Genomic DNA, 22,314 nt, shown 5'->3' on the forward strand with positions numbered 1-22,314 from the left:
GTGGCCGGTGACGCACCCTTACACTTCCAAATCTTTTCTAGCTCCTTCATGGCTGCCCTTCCCAGTCTCAATCTCCTTCTGATTTCTCGGCTTTCAAGTCTCCAAACTTTACCGACCCTGATTACGGCGGGCTGGGGAAGGGCCCTCTGCACGCGCGCAGAGGCGCTGGGGAGGGCCGGGACCCGGGAGGAGGAGGAGGAGGAGAGCGGCCGGCGCTGCGCTCGACGGGGAGGGGCCGGGGCCGGCGCAAAGGCGGCCCTATTTAAAAGCTTCCCGGCGCCTGCCTGCCTGTGCCAGCGCGCCGCTCGCCCCGTCCAGGCTGCCTGCCGCTCCGGCCATGGCTCCCCTGGCGCTGGCCCTCCGCCCGCTGCTCCGCTGCAAAGACTGCCTGGTCCTGGTGGGCACCCCCCTGGCCTTCATGCCGCTGCCGCTTCTGGTGCCCACGCCGGTAGGTCCGAGGGAAAGGCTGCCCCCGGGAGTTCTCCTTGGCAGACGGGCTCCTCCGGGGCTTCCCTGCCTAGTGGGCGGAGGGGCTGCAGCGCCGGGGTCCGACTGAGCGCGCGGCGGCAGGAGCAAGCGACAGGCTCTTGTGCCCGTCGGGGGTGGTGGTGGTGGTGGTGGAGCGATGCCAGCCTTGCCCAGGGAGGGGGAGAGGCGAGAAAGCCCCCCCACCCGCACTCCACCGCTTTCAGCACCGGGCAAAAGAAGCCTGGTGGAACAGGCTTCCTCGGGAGGTGGTGAGCGCTCCTTCCCTGGAGGGTGTTAAGCACAGGCTAGATGGCCACCTGTCAGCAAGGCTGATTCTACGACCTTAGGCAGATCATGAGAGGGAGGGCATCTTGGGCATCTTCTGGGCATGAAGGAGGGGTCACGGGGAGCGTGTGTGGGGGAAGTAGTTGTGAATTTTCTGCATTGATTAGGAGGTTGGACTAGATGACCCTGGTGGTCCCTTCCAACTCTATGATTCTAAGCAGGGGATTGCTATGCTTTCCCCTTCTCAGGTCAAGTTCTCTCCTTTTCTCTAAGACCCTTCTGTATAAAGAACCAACAAGTCCCAGTTAGCAGAGGGTGGGAGCAGTGGGGCAGCTGCCTGATGTTCCCCAGTGGGTCTCTCAAAGGCAGTAGTTGCTAAATCAAACCTCCGTATATATATGCAGTCTACCTCCTGGGCTAAGAGCCCCGTCGCACAGAATGGTAAGCTGCAGTGCTGCAGGCAAAAGCTCTGTTCAGGACCTGAGTTTGATCCCGAGGGAAGTCGGTTTCAGGTAGCCGGCTCAAGATCGACTCAGCCTTCCATCCTTCCAAGGTCCATAAAATGAGTTCCCAGCTTGCGGGGAGTGTGGGGGGGGGGGAAGGGAAGATGACTGGGGAAGGCACTGGCAAACCACCCCATAAACTACAAAGTCTGTCTAGTAAAGGTCGGGATGTGACGTCACCCCATGGGTCAGGAATGACCCGGTGCTTGCACAGGGGACTACCTTTACCTCTTGGGCTACCAGGGGGATGAGGGGATGGCCATTGTCTTGGTGGCCTGCTGGGGGCTTTCCAAGAGGCTGTGGTTGGCCTGTGAGGAAGTAGATACAACCCCCCTCCCCTGGGTTAGCTCCCTGGGTTTCAGCCTTGGCCAATGTGGTGTAGTGGTTAAGAGCGGTGGTTTGGAGCAATGGACTCTGATCTGGAGAACCGGGTTTGATTCCCCACTCCTACACATATGGCCAGCTGGGTGACTTTGGGCTAGTCACAGCTCTCTCAGCCCCACCTACCTCACAGGGTGTCTGTTGTAGGGAGGGGAAGGGAAGGTGATTGTAAGCCAGTTTGATTCTCCCGTAAGGGGTAGAGAAAGTCGGCATATAAAAACCAAATCCTCTTGATGGCTAGATGGCCATCTGTCAGCAATGCTGATGCTATGAACTTAGGCAGTTCATGAGAGGGAGGGCATCTTGGCCATCTTCTGGGCATGGAGTAGGGGTCACTGGGTGTGTGTGGAGGAGGTAGTTGTGAATTTCCTGCATTGTGCAGGGGTTGGACTAGATGACCCTGGTGGTCCCTTCCAGCTCTATGATTCTTCCCTCACTGGGCTGCAGCTCCCTCTATTATGGAGGCCGTTTCCCCTCCCCAAAAGCCCCCTGCCCTGTTCTCACTCTGCTTTGCCGTGGGCATTTCAATACTTCACAGCAAGAAAGCTTGTCTGCATCCATTCTGGGGTTGTCGTCTCTCCCCCTCCCGCCATCCCAGTAGAAGTCAGGGCTTAATCTCAAACGGGGGGGGGGGGAGGGGAGAGAACCCAGCCTGTCTTAATGGGATGTTGAAAGAGAAAGTTAAGCAAAGCCCTAGATATTGTGTCATCAGTGTTTGTGTCAGGGTAGTAAAGGTTGACCTTAAATTAAAATGGTCAGTGAATGAGGGCAAATTCCCCACATCTGAACTAGTGTCAGGAAAGGGGCACTGGGGGAAATGAACGCAGGTTATACAGCAGCTTCAAAGGGAATGGTTTGATCAGGAAAATGCCACCGGAGACACAGTTTGACACCGCTGCAGCATGGATCTGATCAAATTCAATTGCTTTTAAGGGAAGCCATCAGGAGATCCGAAGATATACCCCATGACACATGCTCAAAATCATATCTTTTTGACACAACCAAAATAAACTTGTAGGTCTTTGTCATATATAGGAGGGTGCCGAGTTGTTTTCTGTTGCCCCAGAGGGTTGGGCCAGAACCAACGGGTTGAAATTAAATCAAAAGAGTTTCCATCTAGACATTAGGAAGAAATTTCTAACCGTTAGAGCGGTTCCTCAGTGGAGCAGGATTCCTGGGGAGGTGGTAAGCTCTCCTTCCCTGGACGTTTTTAAGCAGAGGCTAGATGGCCATCTGTCAGCAATGCTGATTCTATAACCTTAAGCAGATGATGAGGGGAAGGGCATCTTGGCCATCTTCTGGGCATGGAGTAGGGTTCACTGGGGGTGTGTGGGGGAGGTAGTTGTGAATTTCCTGCATTGTGCAGGGGGTTGGACAAGATGACCCTGGTGGTCTCTTCCAACTCTATGATTCTAAATCAAGACCTGGGCATTTCACTAGCTCTGAGGCCATATCTGATATCATAGAGAGCCAGTGTGGTATAGTGGTTAGAGCAGGGGTGTCAAACATACGGCCCATGGGCTGGATCCGGCCCCTCGAGAGCTCTTATCTGGCCCGCAAGCCAGCCAAGGCACCCCCAGTCCTGATCTGGCTCACGGGCCCACTGCAGGCTCACCAGCTGAGGCAGCTATCCCTCCCCACTCCCGATCTGGGCTGACGAGGCCCGGCCGACCAAGTGACATTTATGTCGTATCCGGCCCCTGTAACAAATGTGTTTGACACCCCTGGGTTAGAGCGTCAGACTAGGATCTGGGAAACCCAGGTTTGAATCTCCACTTGGAAGCTTCCTGAGCAATCTTGGGCCTGTCACACACTCTCAGCGTTGCCTACCTCATAGGATTGTTGTGAGGATAAAATGGAGGAGAGGAAAAAAGAATGTAAGTAACTTTGGGTTCCCTTTGGGGAGAAAGCCAGAGTATAGATGAAGAAATCTCTTCAGCTGACGTTGTATGGTGTCCTTCACAGTTCTGAATTGCACTGTGAAGTTCTAGACTAGCAATCCCCAACACAGTGCCTGTGGGCACCTTGGTGATCACCCGTGTGTCTCTGCTGCCCGTTTGCTTCTTCCTAAAAGCATCTTGCAACAGTTAGAGGAGCAAAAATTACCCCCCCCCCAGTGACACAGGAACCCCAGCAAATGGTACTCTGAAACAATCAATTGCAGCTGAAAACTGGGGGGAAAGGGAATTAAAGATTTTGACAGTCGGAATTTTGCTCAGTTATGGAGTGGATAATTGGAAGTTATAACTATGAGCATCCCAAAAACATCTCCCTGTAAATACCACATTCCAGCTGGCAGGTCAGCGTTAGTACTATTGCTTTTGTGAAAGTGACTTGTTCTTGGAGAAAGTGATGATGGAAGAGGGCGAGAACCCTCTGGTTTCGGTACAGCGAGGCCTGAAAAATAATGATTTTGGGCACCAGCCAATTACGAAGCATTTATATCAAAGAGCCCCAATGCACCATTTAAACCGGTTAATTGGCGGTGTCTGCCTGCAAGAAAATTGACTTGACGAATTCCAGTCTATTGAAATGTCTCAGTTTAATTTGGTGTGTTTATGCAACCTTCCAAAAAGTCCGGGTTATGGGAGCTTTAATTGTGGTCGAGCAGAGACGCATTCTGATTGCACACAATCAGAGGTATGACTTGAACACATGAAGCTGCCTTCTACTGAATCAGACCCTTGGTCCATCCAAGTCAGTATTGTCTACTCTGACCGGCAGCGGCTCTCCAGGGTCTCAGGCAGGGGTCTTTCCCATCACCTACTCGCCTAGTCCCTTTAACTGGAGATGCCGGGGATTGAACCTGAGACCTTCTGCATGCGAAGCAGAGGTTCTACCACTGAGCCACAGCCCCTCCCCTGCAGCACTTCACAGGCACAAAGAGGGACACTCTGGTGCACTGAGCACCCCTGTCCTCATATTTAGGACCAGGCCATGCACTCTCCTCTGTTCTCATCCACTTCCCAGTTGCATGTTACTGAGACCTCTCTCTCTCTCTCCCCTCTGCTTTTTGTATGCATTTGCTTTGTTATCCTGTACTGGCTGCTGAAGAAAGTGTGCTGGCAAGCTGACCGTAACACTTTCCCGTTTAAACGTCTTTGGAACCCCAGACATTGGATCTGTTTGCACTTAGTTGCAGAATAATTTCAGCGCCACCTAATCCAGCAACAGAATTTGGACCCATGGTGATGGCAGCTGTGGTGCAGGGGGAGAATGGGAGGGAGGGTAGCCTCGTATCTTTAACAAGGCAAGAAAAGGACAAAGAACTAGGAACTGGTTCTTTGTAACTAGGATATTGTCCCTGGTAAATAGGGACATTTGAGCGCAGGACATATAATGGAAAGGTGGAGCAATAGTTTATCACCCTCAAGTTTGTCCAGGGATGGAAGACCATGTTTTTGACCTCTGCCACTGGCGAAGTGGACTTGAGACCCTTATTCGCCGATTTAAAAACAATTGCAAGTTCTGCAGATGTTTGTGCCTCTTTTTTAAAAAAAAGTCAGATCTAGTACATTTTTGTCCTCATTTTATTCTCACAGCAACCCTGTGAGGTGGGTTAGGCTGAGAGTGTGTGACCAGCAAAAAGGTCACCAAGCAAAGTTTGAAGCAGTATGGGGAGGGATTTGAACCTGGTTCTACAAGATCCTGGCCCAGTACTCAAGCTGTTACACCACACTGACTAAATGCCTGTCTGTCTCTCTTTTGTCTGGCAGGAGGCCCGGTGCGGCTACATAATCATTATCATGGCCGCCTATTGGTGCACAGAGGCGATGCCTTTGGCAGTCACGGCACTGCTGCCTGCTGTCTTGTTTCCGCTGTTCGGCATCCTGGAATCCAAAAAGGTGAGGAACAAGGGCAGCAGGAGATACTCTGGAGCGGGGCCAGGCTCCAGAATCCCCGTCGCATTTTTACCTTCTCCTTTTGTATCCAATGAAAACAACAGTCCCATTTAGGCCACGCAAACAGCATCCAGAAGTATGCCTGGGAAGTTGTCTGAGAGTGGGGAGGAAGGGACAATTGATGGGGTCAGCGATGGGTAAAAGGTAAAGGTCCCCTGTTCAAAGCACTGGGTCATTCCTGACCCATGGGGTGACGTCACATCTCAACGTTTACTAGGCAGACTTTGTTTACGGGGTGGTTTGCCAGTGCCTTCCCCTGTCGTCTTCCCTTTACCCCCAGCAAGCTGGGTGCTCATTTTACCGACCTTGGAAGGATGAGTCGACCTTGAGCCGGCTACCTGAAACCAACTTCCGTCGGGATTGAACTCAGGTTGTGAGCAGAGCTTGGACTGCAGTATTGCAGCTTACTACTCTGCATCACAGGGCTCAGCGATGGGAGGGAATCCTGAATTCAAATGAGAAGCAGAGAGGAATGGCCCCACAATCCCAAACCGCTTAGCAGTAGCTAGACCTGCCAACTTCCAGGTGGGACATATCCTGGAATTGCAACTGATCTCCAGCCCAAAAAGATCAGTTCCTCTGGAGAAAATGGCTGCTTTGGAATGTAGGTTCGATGCCATTATAGCTAGGGTTGCCAACCTCCAGGTACTGAATAAATTGACACGTGTGCTGGAATAACACTAGTTGGAGAAATCCAGCACCAGCTCTAAATAAACAATTGTGAATTACAAATAAACAATAAGCAGTGGTTAGCACCACAATTAAACAGACGGAGGTTAAGTTTTCAACCAGCAGACAATTTTATAAGAATGAAACCAAAACCAGCAATATTTAGCATCAATAAGTAAAGTAAAAATAAAAATAAAGTCTTGTTGGGGCCTCCAGTGGAGCAACCGGGCACTGGACTTTATTTTTATTTTTACTTTACTTATTGATGCTAAATATTGCTGGTTTTGGTTTCATTCTTATAAAATTGTCTGATGGTTGAAAACTTACCTGGTCTGTTTAATTGTGGTGCTAACCACTGCTTACTGTTTATTTGTAATTCACAATTGTTTATTTAGAGCTGGTGCTGGATTTCTCCCTAACCTCCAGGTACTAGCTGGAGATGTCCTGCTATTACAACTGATCTCCAGTCGATAGAGATCAGTCCACCTGGAGAAAATGGCTGCTTTGGCCATTGGACTCTATGGCATTGAAGTCCCTCCCCTCCCCAAACCCTGCCCTCCTCAGGCTCCACCCCTAAAATCTCCCGTCCGTGGTGAAGAGGGACCTGGCAACCCTAATTATAGCCTGCTGAGGTCCCTCTCCTCCCCCAAACCCTACCCTCCTCAGGCTCCCAACCCTAAGCAGTACAAAGCCCCTCAGATGCTAACCTGACCTTCCTCCCTCCACAGGTGTGTATGCAGTACCTGAAGGACACAAACATGCTTTTTGTTGGGGGCCTGATCATGGCCGTGGCCGTGGAACACTGGAACCTTCACAAACGGATTGCGTTGAGGGTGTTGCTGACCGTTGGTGTGAAGCCTGCTCTGTAAGAGACTCTCCCCCCCCTTCAGTTGGGCCAGGATCCCGCCAGTCAAAGACCCAAGTCTGCTGGCCCAGACAGACCCGTCTGTCGTGTCTTAGAGGTGAAGGGGCTGGTTGTGGTCACTCAGAGTGGGAGAGAGGGCTGTTCCACGTAGTGACACTTTCATTTGGAAGCTGTGGCTGCCAGTGCAGGACGGCCGCCTATGGTGGCCATTCTGTTCCCCTCACCAGGGTGGGGCTTTTTCGTGGATTTTTTTTTACTGGTAATTGACATAGGATATGCCATTTTTTATATATATATCATTCTGCTACCAATTTTTTTTTAAATCCCTTCATAAGAACATAAGAAAGGTCATGCTAGATCAGACCAAGGTCCATCAAGTCCAGCAGTCTGTTCACACAGTGGCCAACCAGGCGCCTCTAGGAAGCCCACAAGCAAGACGACTGCGGCAGCACCATCCTGCCTGTGTTCCACAGCACCTAATCTAATAGGCATGCTCGTCTGATCCTGGAGAGAATAGGCATGCATCACGACTAGTATCCATTTTGACTAGAAGCCATGAAAACCCCTCTCCTCAATGAACATGTCCACTCCCCTCTTAAAGCCTTCCAAGGGGGATGACTGCAGTGCTCAGCAAGGAAGGGAAAATGGCTGCCATGTGGATGGGACCAAGACAATCTGGACTTTCTCGCCTACGTGGCAGCCCTCAAGATTTTACTGTGATCTTTCCCAAAACGTCGCAGCAAAGCAGGTTTGGACAAGATCCAAGAAAAGACAGGGAATGCCTGGGAGGTGCACAAATGCATCACAGTGCTATAAGGAAGTGGCGGGGGGGAACCTGCTTCCCAATAGTGTCGAACCTGGGACTAATAATCTGTGTGGAAAAGGTCAGTTGCATGCTACAAAGTGAATTTCTTACACACTCTGAGAAATACTTTCCTCTGTTAACGCTTCACATAAAAGCATAAAAGTCACTCCTGGGCCTCAGGACCTGTTGGCAACTCTTGGCTCATAGTAGGGTTGCCACCTCTGGGTTGGAAAATTCCTGGAGATGAGGGGATAGAGTACGGTTCCCAACTATGGCCTGGGAAATTCCTGGAGGTTTGGGGGTGGTGCCTAGGGACAGGGGAATTTGGGGAGGGGTTTCACCTAGAATTTTTGGTATACCTTCGAGTCTGTTCTCAGAAGCTGTCATTTTCTCCAGGGGAGCTGATTTCTGTAGTCTGGAGATCGGTGGAAATATCAGGAGAACTCCAGGCCCCACCTGGAAGCTGGCAACCCTAGCTCCTAGTCAGCTCTGCCACCATGTGTGTCCCAGGAATCAGCCTCTGTGTCCTTTTCCACCCGAGCCCCTGAACATCCTGCAGGAAATCCATTGCACACAACCATCTCTCTCCCATCCAGCTAGCTTTTTCTTCCCCAGTCCAGTGGGGGAGGGAAACCTAAAGGCCACCTCTGCAAAGTCCACAAAAGTCTCTAGCCTGTTAAATTAGGTATTTATGATCTATAAGAAGATTTTTAAAAAACCAACAACAAATCATGCATGTTCCTTTGGAGAGACACATCTCATTTAGCATGGATGACCAAGTGAATATTTTGGTCTACCTGCTTTCTCATGCTCTGACCTAGATGGCCCAGCCAAGCCTGATCTTGTTGGAAGCTAAGCAGGGTTGGCCCTGGTTGGCACTTGGATAGGAGACTACCAACGAAGTCCAGGGTTGCTACCCAGAGGCAGGCAATGCCATACCACCTCTGCTCATTCCTCACCTTGAAAATCCTTTGGGCTAGCCTTAAGTCAGCTGCGACTGAATGGCATTTCCCTACCACCACTAGCTTTCTCATAGCCTCCGTGTGTCCTCCTTGCAGCTTAATGTTGGGCTTCATGGGGGTCACAGCCTTCCTGTCAATGTGGATCAGCAACACGGCCACCACCGCCATGATGGTTCCCATCGTCCAGGCGGTCCTAGACCAGATGAACAGCTCTGAGCAGGATGCAACGTTCTCAGAGTCCGCTCTTGGACACGTCAACCCAAGCGGTGAACAGGAAAATAAAACCACTGTGGCAGTGTCGCCCATGCAAGGTAAATGAAGCCCCCTCCCCTGAGGATGGATGAGCTCGTTCCCCACACCAAAAAGAAGACAATTTCAAAATTTGTTGAGGATTCACTCAAAGGATGCTCATGGGGAAAACTGTAGTCAACTTGAGGCTAGACCAAGGAGAGCCAGAGAAGAATGAGACGAAAAATTGTACAAATACAATCTGACTGCCGCAACGCAGTTGAGTCCAATTTAAACCCTTGGGTTCTCCCTTAGAGAAGAAAGGGGAGAGGCTGTGCCTCAGTTTGTAGAGCATCTGCTTGGCATGCAGAAGGTCCCCAGCTCAATCCCCGGGATCTCCAGTTAAAGGGACTAGGCAGGTAGGTGATGTGAAAGACCCCCGCCTGAGACCCTGGAGAGCCGCTGCTGGTCTGAGTAGACAATACTGACTTTGATGGACCAAGGGTCTGATTCAGTAGCAGGCAGCTTCATGTGTTCAAAGGGTGTTGAGATGCCTTCTGTGCCTTTTGAGAGGAGCAAGTCCTGTTAAATTAAACTAGATTTGCTTCTGAACAGACAGTGAAGTTCAGAGAAAAGCAGATTATTTTTATGAAGCTGCTTCCCTCCTTTCATCGATGAAAGTTTCTTTGGGACATTTTGGCAGGATTTTGACACCCTTCATAGAATAATAGAGGATGCTTTTGTCCCCTCCCGGTGCATTATCGAGGACCAAAATGGCCATACCCTACTCCTGCAGTTTCAGCATTTGAAAAGGCACGGAGGGGAAACAAGGGTGACGCGCTGCTCACTCCATTTTTAAATGTCTTCAGAATAGCGGCAGCATCTCGTTTGACACCAGTTGGCTGCCACTGAAAGCAGCATGTTGGGGTCACAGAGCAATCCTATCCTATCCTCCAGCCTAAGCCCACTGGAGCAACTCTGCAATAGGACTGAACTGTAAACGGCTCTCTCGTAACCCCGCAAATGCAGATCTTGTTCTCTTCTTTTATGTACAGATAAAAGATTTTGCAGCAGTGTTTTGTTTCTCAGTCATAGGCAATGGGTACCTTCCTGACCACACCAGAGAGGAAGATGAACGAGCAAAGAAACTGATCAACAAAGGGATGACGCTCTGTGTGTGCTACGCCGCGAGCATCGGTGGGACAGCTACTCTGACCGGGACGGGGCCAAATCTGGTGCTGAAAGGCCAGATGAACCAGTAAGACCCCCACCTTTGACCTTTCCCTTATGAGATCCTGAAATGACCTCGCTGACCAGCTTACCACATAAACCTTTCTTTGTTCTTCTTATTACCAGATTGTTCCCTGATAACGGTGACATCTTGAACTTTGCCTCCTGGTTTGGATTTGCTTTCCCCAACATGCTCCTGATGTTGATATTGGCTTGGTTTTGGCTCCAGTTTTCCTTCATGGGATTCAAGTAAGATTCTGCCGTCAAATGAAAGAAAAACACATTTCGTAAATTCTGACTTTGCCGATACTATTTCTAACACAAAGCCAAGCCTAAGCCTGGAATTTTGGACATACAAAGTCCTCGAGTCCTTCTGATTTTCCATTATACAAATTTATCAGAAGATAAGGGTAATTGACTGAGCAGCCATTGATGGTGCAAAGTCTAGCAGATAGTGGTCTTAGATGTAGGAGCATTTTTGATCCATCTGTACGTTTTGCTGTATTTGGGAAACGATAAGGGTCTCATGCAGTGGGTTGTTGATCTGAAACAGACTTGGGGGAGGGGTTGCAGCTCAGTGGTAAAACATCTGCTTGGCACGCAGAAGGTTCCAGGTTCGATCCCTGGCATGTCCTGTGAAAAGAAACAGGTAGGATTCCATACTCTGCCAGGGTGTGTAAATGTGCCCTTGGGGAGATTGAAAGTATTGACCATATGCTCTTGTATTGTCCATTTTATTGTGAAATTTGTGCAGTCCTTTTAGATCCCTTTCTCTCAAATCATGTAGATCAAGCTGATGATAGTAAGATCAAATTGTTGTTATCCTCCCGAGATTCTGAGACTATTGAATCTGCGGCTAAATTTTTTGATGAAATTGTTAAGAGGCAGAGGTTAAATGATGTTTAGAGGGTTGGTTTTATTTGATCAGCTGCTTGATGGTATGCCAATAAAGGTATTGAAATTGAAACAGGTAGGAGTTAGTGGGAAAAGACCTCTCCCTGAGACAATGCAGAGCTGCTGCCAGTTGGAGTAGGCGATACTGACTTTGGTGGACCAAGGGTCTGATACAGTATAAGGCAGCTTCATGTGTTCATGTGATTTGGCCTTCAGAGATACCCATATTGCAAGACAGCTTTCAAAATTAGCATTTTCTTGGACTTAGTAATGCTGGATCTGGAGGATAAAACTTCTCCTGGGTGGCTATAGCAATAGGACAGGTGAGAGACCCCACTGCAGAAGACCCCCCTCGATTTGCTTTGCTCTGCAGCTGAGATTCTGCTAGCGCTAAATCTCACATGGCCAATGCTTTAGTCTTCTCCAGTCCTTGCTGCTGTGCTGTAACATTGGCAGTTTTCCCCCCAGCCAGCATTTCTTGCCTTGCCCTCTCATCCAGCTCTTCTTCTTCTCCTGGCTGCTGCTCAGGCCCTACTATGCATTAGAGAGGCATCCTTTTCTGGCAGGGATCTCCTGCTCTTGCTTTCAGCTATATAATGACTCTGGCTTTACCTCTTAGTTAGGTCAACCAGACCAGCTGGATCCTGTGGCGTGAAAATCCACAGGTCCTTGGGGGTTGTTTGCATACAGCTCCCCTATCAAGCTCATCCTCTGCCCTCCAAAGACCTTCTCTAACCTCCGTGGCTCAGTGTTTTAGTTCCTGAGTCCTCTGGCTGGTCACCTTCACAGCAGCCAGCCACCGACCAGTAGTTTTGTTTCCTCTTTTTCCAGTTTTAGGAAGACTTGGGGCTGTGGAACCCAAAGGACCGAGAAAGAGAAGGCTGCCCTCAATGTGTTGAAGGCGGAATATAACAAGCTAGGCCCCATCTCCTTTGCAGAGATCAGCCTGCTCCTGCTTTTCACACTACTGGTCGTCCTTTGGTTTACAAGAGATCCCGGCTTCATCCCAGGCTGGGCCACCGTCGCCTTCAATAAAGACAAAGAGTGAGTGGATTTCGCGACTGCTTCTCCTGCCTGAGTCAGGCGACCGCCAGGCCCATGTTGGGACGTTGCTGATCCCTGCCTGGATTGCTTCTGGGGGTGCACGGAAGGGTCACCCAAATTTAGTGGCTTTGCGTTCCTGGTGACTACTGCCAGCAAATTGCTTGCCACAAGCCTGGTGCAATCCGCAGAACAGCTGGGGAAGAGCAGCTGACCAGAAGCACAGCATGAGTCAGCAGTGACCGACTCTGACCCCAGCAGCTGGAATGGCTAGATGGTATGGTGCAGTGGTTAGCAAGTCAGAAGGGGGTGAGTTCCAATCCCCATTCAAGCTGGGGCAACTTGAAACTCGCAAGATGGTTGTATGTCATCATGAGCTCCTTGTAAGCAGGCCCAGGTATTTTATACGTGGCATAACTTGAAACATAATTTCTCTCAGTGGACAGAACACAGGGATAACTTATTTATGTATGTTATTTGATTGTGGGATCCTGCATAGTGGAGGGAGGGTTGGGGTCACTGGGGATGTGGGGGGGAGGTAGTTGTTAATTTCCTGCATTGGGCAGGGGGTTGGACTAGATAACCCTGGTGGTCCCTTCCAATTCTATGATTCTAGTCCGTCTTTCTGACTGGGACTCAAGGCGGATTACATAGTGTAATTTAATACAATCAACAGGCTGGGACATCCAATAAACAGTGCAATAGGCTTTGGATTGCAGAAATCTGGAACCAACCAGAAATCTGAATGATTCAAAGGGAGAACCAAATCTAAGCATAGATAAAAGGCCGCTTCTGCAGGGTGACGATTCTCCAGGTAAGTCTCCTGACTGCTGTGAATAGCAGCAGTGGGTTGGCCACATGGTAGTTTTCTGGGCACTCTTCTGGCCTCCCCCCCGCAAGCTGCCCATTCTCCCTGAATCACATATCTCTCATGGCAATATCACTGTAGCCTGAAAAAACCTCCAGTTGTGTCTGTGGGGGGAGAAGGGTGGCTGCGGGTGTGTGTGAAGCAAGAGAAATGGTGCTGAGGTGGCTGGGACCTTCAGTAAATGCACACCTGACTGGCCACACTGCATGCAAACATGTTTTGGCCACAATCTTTCAAGAGCCAGCGTGGTGTAGTGCCTAAGAGCAGTGGTTTGGAGCGGTGGAGTCTGATGTGGAGAACCGGGTTTGATTCCCCACTCCTCCACATGAGATGTGGAGGCTAATCTGGTGAACTGGATTTGTTTTCCCACTCCTACACACAAAGCCAGCTGGGTAACCTTGGGGTAGTCACAGCTCTCTTAGAGCTCTCTCAGCCCCACCTACCTCACAGGGTGTCTGCTGTGGGGAGGGGAAGGGGATTGTAAGCCGGTTTGAGTTTCCCTTAAGTGGTAGAGAAAGTCGGCATATAAAAACCAACTCTTCTTCTTCTTCCAAAAAGAGCATATCAGAGCAGGTTTAGGAAAGACCGGAACAGAGCAGGGGGAAACCTGGAAAGCGGATGATTAGGGGATGACGTCGTGTGGATGCTTAGCCCCCCCTCCCAATCCTGCTTGTTTGGATGCCAAAGCACAGCAAATCCTCCACATGGAAGCAATGTACATTAGGCAGATTTTCTTGGTCCACTGCTTTGCTGTGTATTTATTTATGTATTAGCCATGGCCTTACAGATGGACCCAAAGAGAGATGCAGCGTGTAAATGTAGGATATCTCCTCTCATGCAGTGGGAGGGGCTATGGCTCAGTGGTAGAGCATCTGCTTGGCATGCAGAAGGTCCCAGGTTCAATCCCCAGCATCTCCAGTTAAAGGGACTAGGCAAGAAGGTGATGTGAAAGACCCCCCCTGCCTGTGACCCTGGAGAGCCGCTGCCGGTCTGAGTAGACAATACTGACTTTGATGGGCCAAGGGTCTGATTCAGTATAAGGCTGCTTCATGTGTTCATGTGTGCGCATGAGAGCAAGACTCCCCTCTCACACAGAGACCGTTTTGTCCCAGGGCTACAGAAAACCAAAATGGTCAATCAAAAGAAAAAGCACAGCTCAACGCACTTGGCCCTTCCACTTGAACTGGCCCATTACTCTTCTGGCTGTGGAGCGCTGTGGGAGGACAAAGCATAATTTGCTAATTCCTCTTTCCTTTTGTTTTGTCAAAAAATCCCCCAACCCTTTCCAGGTATGTGACGGATGCCACAGTGGCCATCTTTGTTGCCCTGCTGCTGTTTATCGTTCCTTCCACCAAGCCCAGATGTGGTTTCGGCTGCCAAAGAAACTCTGATCTAGAAGAGGCAAAGGAAGGTAATGGGGTGGAGATTTCCCCAATCAGTTACAGTAGGCTCTGAGCATTCCAGGCTAGTCTTCATAGGGATTCATCCATTTCTGTTCTCAGCAGACGGAGCACTCAGGGGTTAAACTGAGGACTATCAGAAGGGAAGCAGTTCTCAAAGGGCTGGGCTTTGGACCATTTGAGGTCCCAGCCCAAATTTCACCCCAGAGTTGTTCTAGGTAGCCCAAAGACTAGAATGGGTACCTGCCTGGGGACAGTCCATGATAATGCCTGTGTACATCCCACATCTTGGGTTCCGTCCCTGTTCTCATTTCATTCTAGGGCAGCCCGTTGTGGGAGAATCTGAAAGTTTGCACGCTTTTTGGGGGGTCATTTTGGTTGGTCGTAATAAAAGCTAGGACAGAGATTTGGGGTTTTGCATTGTGCTGCGAATCAGCACGGCTACCTGCAAGATCTTCTACTCCAGCTCCTGGTTAACCATTTTGTGCTCTCTCTCTTTCAAACCTTCCTTATGCACTTCTTACGAAAATATAAAACCTGCTCTCGGATCTTCCACTATTACCCTCGTCTTGCCGCAGACCCGTCTTGTAATCTCTGACTTCTCTCCACAGCTCTGAAGGAACCATTTCTCCCACCCCCATTGCTGGACTGGAAGACGGTCCAGAACAAGATGCCCTGGAGCATCGTGATTCTGCTGGGGGGAGGCTTTGCCCTGGCCCACGGAAGTGAGGTACGTCTTTGTGAGGCAACCCTTTCTCTTGGACTTGGATGATGGTTAAGAAATAGCAACTTTTGGTAATCTTGAGAAAGGCCAGATTTGCTTTGGAACCAAGCATTCTAGCATCCTGGCTTTGAGAGCCAGCGTGGTGTAGTGGTTTGGAGCGGTGGACTCTGATCTGGTGAACCGGGTTGGTTTCCCCACTCCTCCACATGAAGCCAGCTGGGTGACCTTGGGCTAGTCATAGCTCTCTTAGATCTCTCTCAGCCCCACCTACCTCACAGGGTGTCTGCTGTGTGGGGGGGGGGGGAAGGGAAGGTGATTGTAAGCCAGTTTGATTCTTTGTGGTAGAGAAAGTCGGCATATAAAAACCAACCTTCTTCTGGTTCATGTCTGGACTGGATTTGACCCCACCCACCTTCTCTGGAAACCTGGAAGGGCACATAAGAGCTCTTCAAATGTGAGGCCAAATCCCCATGCTCAACCTAAACCGAAACATCAGAGCTGTCGCCTGTTCCTTGTTAGGGAAATGGTGGACGATCGAGGGAGCCCAGCAAAGTCCTTGTAGGGCAAGATGCCCGTTCAGCTTTTCCAGCCCTGGCAGCTCCTTGGAGCGATTCATTCAGTGCTGCCCATGCATGGCATTGCTGGCTTTGGGAGAAGTGCCCCCATCGCTGCCACTTGGCACCAAACCGAGGTGCTTGTTCTCCATACGTAAGCAGCTGCAGTTTGCATCCCGGTGGCATCGGGACAAGGAGAACTTGACCCAGTTTGAGCTTGGTAGGAAATCTCCTCTACCGGATAGTGTGGCTGTGCCCTCAGATTGGTTATTTGGTGCGATGGATCTAGGGAGGCTTTTAAACTGTGGGTTTAAAATGCAAAGACCAGCCATTCAGCTGGGAGAGCTCCTGGCGTCCTCAAACAGACACCTCTTGTGCTTCCAAAAGGCCTTTTGCTTGAGCAAAGAAAGGCTGAGCTCAGACAAAGAGGATTCTGTGCAGGGCGGCCCTGTCGCAAAAGGCTGCTTGGCACCAGTGGGACGCTGAGCAAGCAGCACACAGACAGGCCCGGTGTGCTTCAGATCAGGCCGGAGAATGCTTGCTGGTGGGGAGAAGGGAGCCAGGATGTGTGTCTTGCAGTCGCCTCGGGAATTGCCAGTGAACTTCCCGATCCAACGTGGGCAGGGTGCTATCCAGCAAATCGCTCACCCTCCCTTTTAAATGCTGCGCCCTCAGCAGTATTAAAAAGGAAGATATAGAAATCTACCTTGTTCTGACAGGCTTTGCCCATGCAGTTTCAACGAAAACTGACCCATTATCTCACAAGATGATGGAAATGCCCCCTCTTTAAACATCACCGAAATAAATGGATTACCCCCGTATTGGCGAGAATTCCTGCCCCCATAACAAGAGACAAAATAGTCCCCTTTTTGCTGATGGATAGAGATCCAAAACCTTGGACTGTCAAAAAAAACAAATCAGTGGGTTATAGATCAAATCAAGCCTGAACTGACCATAGAAGCTAAAATGACTAAACTGAGGCTATCGTAGTTTGGTAACATGAGAAGACCAGAGTCACTGGAAAAGGCAGTCATGCTAGGAAAAGTGGAGGGCAGCAGGAAAAGAGGAAGACCCAGCAAGAGATGGATGGACTCAATAAAGGAAGCCACAGCGCTCAATTTGCAAGATCTGAGCAAGGCTGTCAAAGATAGGACATTTTGGAGGCCATTGATTCATAGGGTCACCATGAATCAGAAGCGACTTGACGGCACTTAACACACAGAGTTAGATCCAAATATAACATTGGCCGTGGCCAAATATCTCTCCGTCATATTTTCCTCTTAAGAAATAACTCCTCAGGACCTATGGGTCATAGGAGCAAAGAAGGAAAGGAAATCGCTCTGCCGTGCAAGCACCCCTGGAATGAATGGGAGCTGCGTGAAACTGCGATGAGTATTTCTTGCTGCTGGATTGTGCCCTTTGAGCTTGGCAAACTTGGCTATCCCAAGTGGTAGTTTTTCTTTTGTCAATATTATCTCCCTGGGCAATCGCCTTCATTCAGGCCTCACCCGCCCAGCCAACAAAAAGAATACTGAATGATGAGTAGTAGCCCTTATAACGGAGCACTTACTACCTGTGGTTGTTCCCAAATAGGGTGCCCAGTGTACAAAGTTAAAAAGGAATCTTTAAAACCTACAGGCACGTACGTGTATAGTTAATAGGTTAAAGGGAGAGAGGTATTGGTCTAGAAAAAGCCTAGGAAATGCAGGAAACGCTAACCTCTGTCAATTACCCATTAAGCAGAACCCTGATGGACCAGGCCAAGGTCCATCCGGCTCAGTATCCCGTTGTCAGGTCTTTGCTACCTTTGGAGTAGGAGTTTGGCAATTGCAGGCCAAAGGCTGGCTTCCTGTCAAGGCCAGGTTCTGGCTGCTAGTTAAGGTTTTGTTCCTATGCTGCAAATCCTGTGTACTGTTTATCACAGATGTTATGACTGCGATTCTCTGGGAACCGTTATCTTGTAGTTACTGCACTGTGGTTTCACTTTGTTTCACTTTCTTGCCTAGAATGCTTTTATACTGTAACCTACCTGCATAGACCCCAGTAGTAACCTCTCCTGCGTGAGAGTCAGTCAGCTTCTTTCAATCTGTCTTTTTGCTCCAAATAAATTAGCATTGCTTAGGATCACCTGCCTGAGCGTGTCTGTTTATGGGATGCTAGGGATGGACACCTGAGTCTGAAACCCTTGTCCATCCAGATGCCTGCAAGCACAGCAGGAGATAGCATCCCTCCCCCTTTGGACTCTAATCTGGAGAACCGGGTTTGATTCCCCACTCCTCCACATGAGTGGCGAAGGCTAATCTGGTGAACTGGATTCGTTTCCCTGCTCCTACACATGAAGCCATCTGGGTGACCTTGGGCTAGTCACAGCTCTCTTAGAGCTCCCTCAGCCTCACCTACCTCACAGGGTGTCTGTTGTGGGGAAGGGAAGGGGATTGGAAGCCAGTTTGAGTCTCCCTCAAGTGGTAGAGAAAGGTTCAGGAGAAGAATCAAGATTGTCCCTTGTGCTGATGGTGTGGGTAATGTAGTACAGGGTGGCATCTAATGAGGATAAAATGGAAGAAGATAGAACAATGTAGGAAAGGTGGGAGAACACTGTTGAGATAAAGGTGGACTGAGTACCTCCGATCACGGAGGGACAGGCCAAATCACCAGTCTGTTCACCAGTTTCTGACATGGCGGTGGTGACTTCAGAGGGCCAGTATTGCCTCCAGTGGTGGGGTATCTCACTTTCTTTCTTTTTCTGCAGGCTTCAGGGCTGTCCAAATGGCTGGGCGCCCAGATGACCCCGCTGCACACAATCCCTCCCTGGTCCATTTCCATCATTCTGTCTCTCGTCATTGCTGTTTTCACCGAATGCACCAGCAACGTGGCCACAGCAACCCTCTTCTTGCCTGTTTTTGCATCTTTGGTAAGCAAACAAACGAACAAAACCCTGTTTTTACAATGAAAATTGGGGGAGGTGTTGGTTGGCAGTGCCAGCATGGTGTAGTGGTTAAGATCAGTGCTTTGGAGCGGTGGACTCTAATATGGAGAACCGAGTTTGATTCCCCATTCCTCCACACGAGCGGCGGAGGCTAATCTGGTGAACCGGGTTGGTTTCCCCCTCCTATGAAGCCAGCTGGGTGACCTTGGTCTAGTCACAGCTCTCTTCGAGCTCTCTCAGCCCCACCTACCCCACAGGGTGTCTGTTGTGGGGAAGGGAAGGTGATTGTAAGCCAGTTTGATTCTTCCTTAAGTGGTAGAGAAAGTCGGTATATAAAAACCAACTTTTCTTCTTCATTGGGGGTCCCACGGCACCTCACGGTTGGGGCAACAAGCACAGTCTTATACGAAAGGATTATACAGTTAATTTGGAAGCTATCTGCCTTGTGGGGGATTATGGGAAGAAGAACCAGGAGGGAAGGACAGGCTGCTGTTAGAGCCTACTGAGACTAGTTCTTTGGGAGACCTGGAGGATCTTTCTAAGTTTCTACTATGGCAACTACGAGAATATGAACAGCCCAGCTGCTCCAGCCATTTAACCCACCTTTCCACCAAACTTCTGACAGTGACTTTTGTGAATCCCTCCTCTTGAATTTTATCCTCACAACAACTAGCTTAGGCCCATCTTATCAGAGCTCGGAAGCTAAGCAGGATCAGCCGCGGTTAACACTCGGATGGGAGACCGCCAAGCAGTGCCAGATTTACGTATAAGCTAAACAAGCTATAGCTTAGGGCCCCACTCTCTTGGGCCCCCCCAAAAAATTTAAAGGAAAATGTAGGCTCCCATGATGTAAGTCATGGGCCCCGCCTGCTAGCCTGCTTCCTAAAATATCACTGGTTTGCTCATTTCTATATATAGGGTGCCTACATTATGAGTCTTTGTAAATTGTGTTTCTAAAGGAACTTTTGTTTTTGCCAAATGCCAATGTGTTTGCATTATTAAGTTTGTTATGAATAAAAAATCATTTTAAGTTAGAGCTTAATAATTATTTAACTATTAATATACTTCTTCTTAATTGTATTTCAGTTCAACAATTTGATAAAATACATATTTTGTTATGTGTAAATGGCTTTAGATACCTATTAGGTCCATAAATTACCATATAGCATATATTCAACACAAAAAACAGCAACAATTTGTTGTTGACAAAGGACAGCTGGACAGATAAAGGGCCCTGTTACCTTCAATAGCTTAGGGCCTCATCAAACCTAAATCCGGCCCTGCCGCTAAGGAAGTCCAGGGTTGCTGTGCAGAGGCAGGCAGTCATGGCAAACCAACTCTGCCCATCTCTTGCATTAAAAACCCCATGGTCAATTTGTCCTTAGAGGAAATAAAATCGTCAATTTTCAGTTGTTTTGTAGACTTTGTTGGAGAAAGCTGTCCTGAGTTCCTCCTCTGTTTTCTTTTTCGTCTCAGGCACAGGCTCATGGTTTACAACCGCAACAAAGATTAGTCCAGCTGGAGTCCTACTGGGCTGTTTTCTTGACCTGAAACAGCCCCAGGGAGATGCTATTTGCCCTCTTGGGGAAACTGTGTATTGATGGGCTACACGTACTCCAGTGGGCCCATTTCAGGGCATGAGAGCCGCATGGGGTGGTGGTGGTGGAGGTATAAACTCCTCCTCCCTGCGTGCTGTGGTCCTGATCCGGATCTGGCCCACGCATTCTTTGGAAGTAAGTTTCCAGCACAGAACTCTCAACACACATTGGATTGTGCTGGCCTAGGGAGAATGCGAGGAATGTTGTAATCTATGTGATAGTTTCGGGTTTTAATTCCTTTCTCTCTCTTTCAGTCCCAGTCAATTGAAGTCAACCCCCTCTACATCATGGTCCCTTGCACGCTCAGTTCTTCCTTTGCCTTCATGCTTCCTGTGGCCACTCCTCCAAATGCCATTGTCTTCTCATATGGCCACCTCCGCGTCTCAGACATGGTAAGCCAGTGGTTTGCTTTTGCAAAGTCCTTCCTCTTATCCTGGGCACTGGCTGAAAGGGTCATTCCCAGGACAGTGAGCAATACTTGTAAAAAAACCAACAACAACAAGTAATGCTTGTAAAAAATGAATTGTCTCTACTGCTGCAATCCAGTGATTTGCACAAGATAGCAGTTTCCAAAAAGAGTATTTGCAAGCATTTTTTTAAAAACAAGGAAACCTGAATTTGGAATTTTCTTTATTTTTGTACGGGAAGGGTTTGGTTTTTGAATTGGAGCCATCCTGGAGGAGAGACTTCTTGGCATGTTCTGATGCTGCAGTTCTGCAGGAGCAGCAGCCGAGAGATCACACATGAACTGACATGAAGCTTCTCAGATAAGGAAGAGAGCAGAAGGGAGGTTTTGCTCAACAATGTTGAGCTGTGTTCTTTCCCCGGGTGTTGCGTTCTGACATGCTGATTCTCCCAGCCAGAGTGGTGTGGTGGTTAAGAGCTATGGTTTGGAGCAGTGGACTGATCTGGAGAACCGGGTTTGATTCCCCACTCCTCCACATGAGCGGCGGAGGCTAATCTGGTTAACTGGGTTGGTTTCCCCACTCCTCCACATGAAGCCAGCTGGGTGACCTTGAGCTAGTCGCAGTTCTCTCAGCCCCACCCTACCTCACAGGGTGTCTGTTGTGGGGAGGGGAAGGGAAGGTGATTGTAAGCCGGTTTGATTCTTTCTTAAGTGGTAGAGAAAGTTGGCATGTAAAAACCAACTCTTCTTCTTCCCTTCCTGCGAAGGTTTTCTCAGTAGCTTGGGCTCCAGCAGGTACCCACAGAGTTGTCATGCTGCTTGTTTTCTCTTCCCCCCAGGCAAAAACTGGAATTGTGATGAACATTATTGGAGTCCTTTGCGCAACTCTGGCCATTAACAGCTGGGGCCGTGCCATGTTCCACCTGGACACGTTTCCATCCTGGGCAAACGCCACAGTGGGGTAACAAAGGCCAAGACCCAGATCGACCTCAGGCAGGGGATCTTCTCACCCCATTGCCTTATTGCCCTGAGCCTTTTCTTAAGCCCTTAGTCTACCCTGTGTGGTGGGCAGTTGTATCACGTCGTGGCAAACCCACAGGAGGTCATTCTACCTGTGCCTAAATCACATTTGCTGCATGTAGACACACCTCTGGGGGAACATGTTGGCATCTCCTGGGACCGGAAGTAGCCCAGCCATGTTTTCCAACCAATCAGGAAAAGAATACGGGTGATATCTTTAATACGGGTGATATCTTTTTAAACATGAGGAACAGCGGAGAAAGAAACGGCTGTGTTCGGGGGGGGAAAAGGATAAACGGTAACCGACGTGACGGAACTCGAACTCATTAAGAGAACATCCGTAGAATTCTGGAGCTGATTAACTTCTCCTCTGGCCTGGCGTGTTAACCATTGCACAGATGGGTTCTGCGGTCTACGTGGACTAATCCCAGGCAGGGTGTGGCAGGGCAACCTGCTGAGAAAGACTGTTCTACGAATGCAAGGAACAAATATTTGGCAAGAGGATCTGGTTTCCTTTCGCATTAGATGTGGGTCATGTTAGCTCAGGCATTAACCAGGATTCCAAGAGGAGCCCGTTCTACAGGA

The 22,314-nt window shown here is 49.3% G+C and overlaps 1 protein-coding gene across 1 annotated transcript; it reads left to right on the top strand.

Moving 5' to 3' along the window:
- Positions 1 to 337: 337 nt before the first annotated feature.
- Positions 338 to 21,686, top strand: SLC13A5 (solute carrier family 13 member 5). The gene is made up of 12 exons (XM_056864878.1): positions 338 to 448; positions 5,354 to 5,482; positions 6,937 to 7,073; positions 8,937 to 9,151; positions 10,158 to 10,326; positions 10,425 to 10,547; positions 12,024 to 12,236; positions 14,391 to 14,512; positions 15,113 to 15,231; positions 18,529 to 18,690; positions 20,558 to 20,695; positions 21,549 to 21,686. Exons 1-12 carry the CDS (start codon positions 338 to 340, stop codon positions 21,672 to 21,674), a joined length of 1,764 nt encoding a protein of 587 aa, XP_056720856.1. The 3' UTR covers positions 21,675 to 21,686.
- Positions 21,687 to 22,314: the final 628 nt, after the last annotated feature.

Source organism: Euleptes europaea, chromosome 19 (assembly GCF_029931775.1).
Source record: "Euleptes europaea isolate rEulEur1 chromosome 19, rEulEur1.hap1, whole genome shotgun sequence".
Lineage (NCBI taxonomy): Eukaryota > Metazoa > Chordata > Lepidosauria > Squamata > Sphaerodactylidae > Euleptes > Euleptes europaea.

What these genes read in the sequence shown, in the direction of transcription:
- SLC13A5 (XM_056864878.1), top strand. Translation starts at nt 338, where the DNA reads ATGGCTCCCCTGGCGCTGGCCCTCCGCCCGCTGCTCCGCTGCAAAGAC. An exon ending in GCCTTCAATAAAGACAAAGA is followed by an intron (nt 12,237 to 14,390) that starts GTGAGTGGATTT and finishes AACCCTTTCCAG; the next exon opens with GTATGTGACGGATGCCACAG. An exon ending in TCTAGAAGAGGCAAAGGAAG is followed by an intron (nt 14,513 to 15,112) that starts GTAATGGGGTGG and finishes TTCTCTCCACAG; the next exon opens with CTCTGAAGGAACCATTTCTC.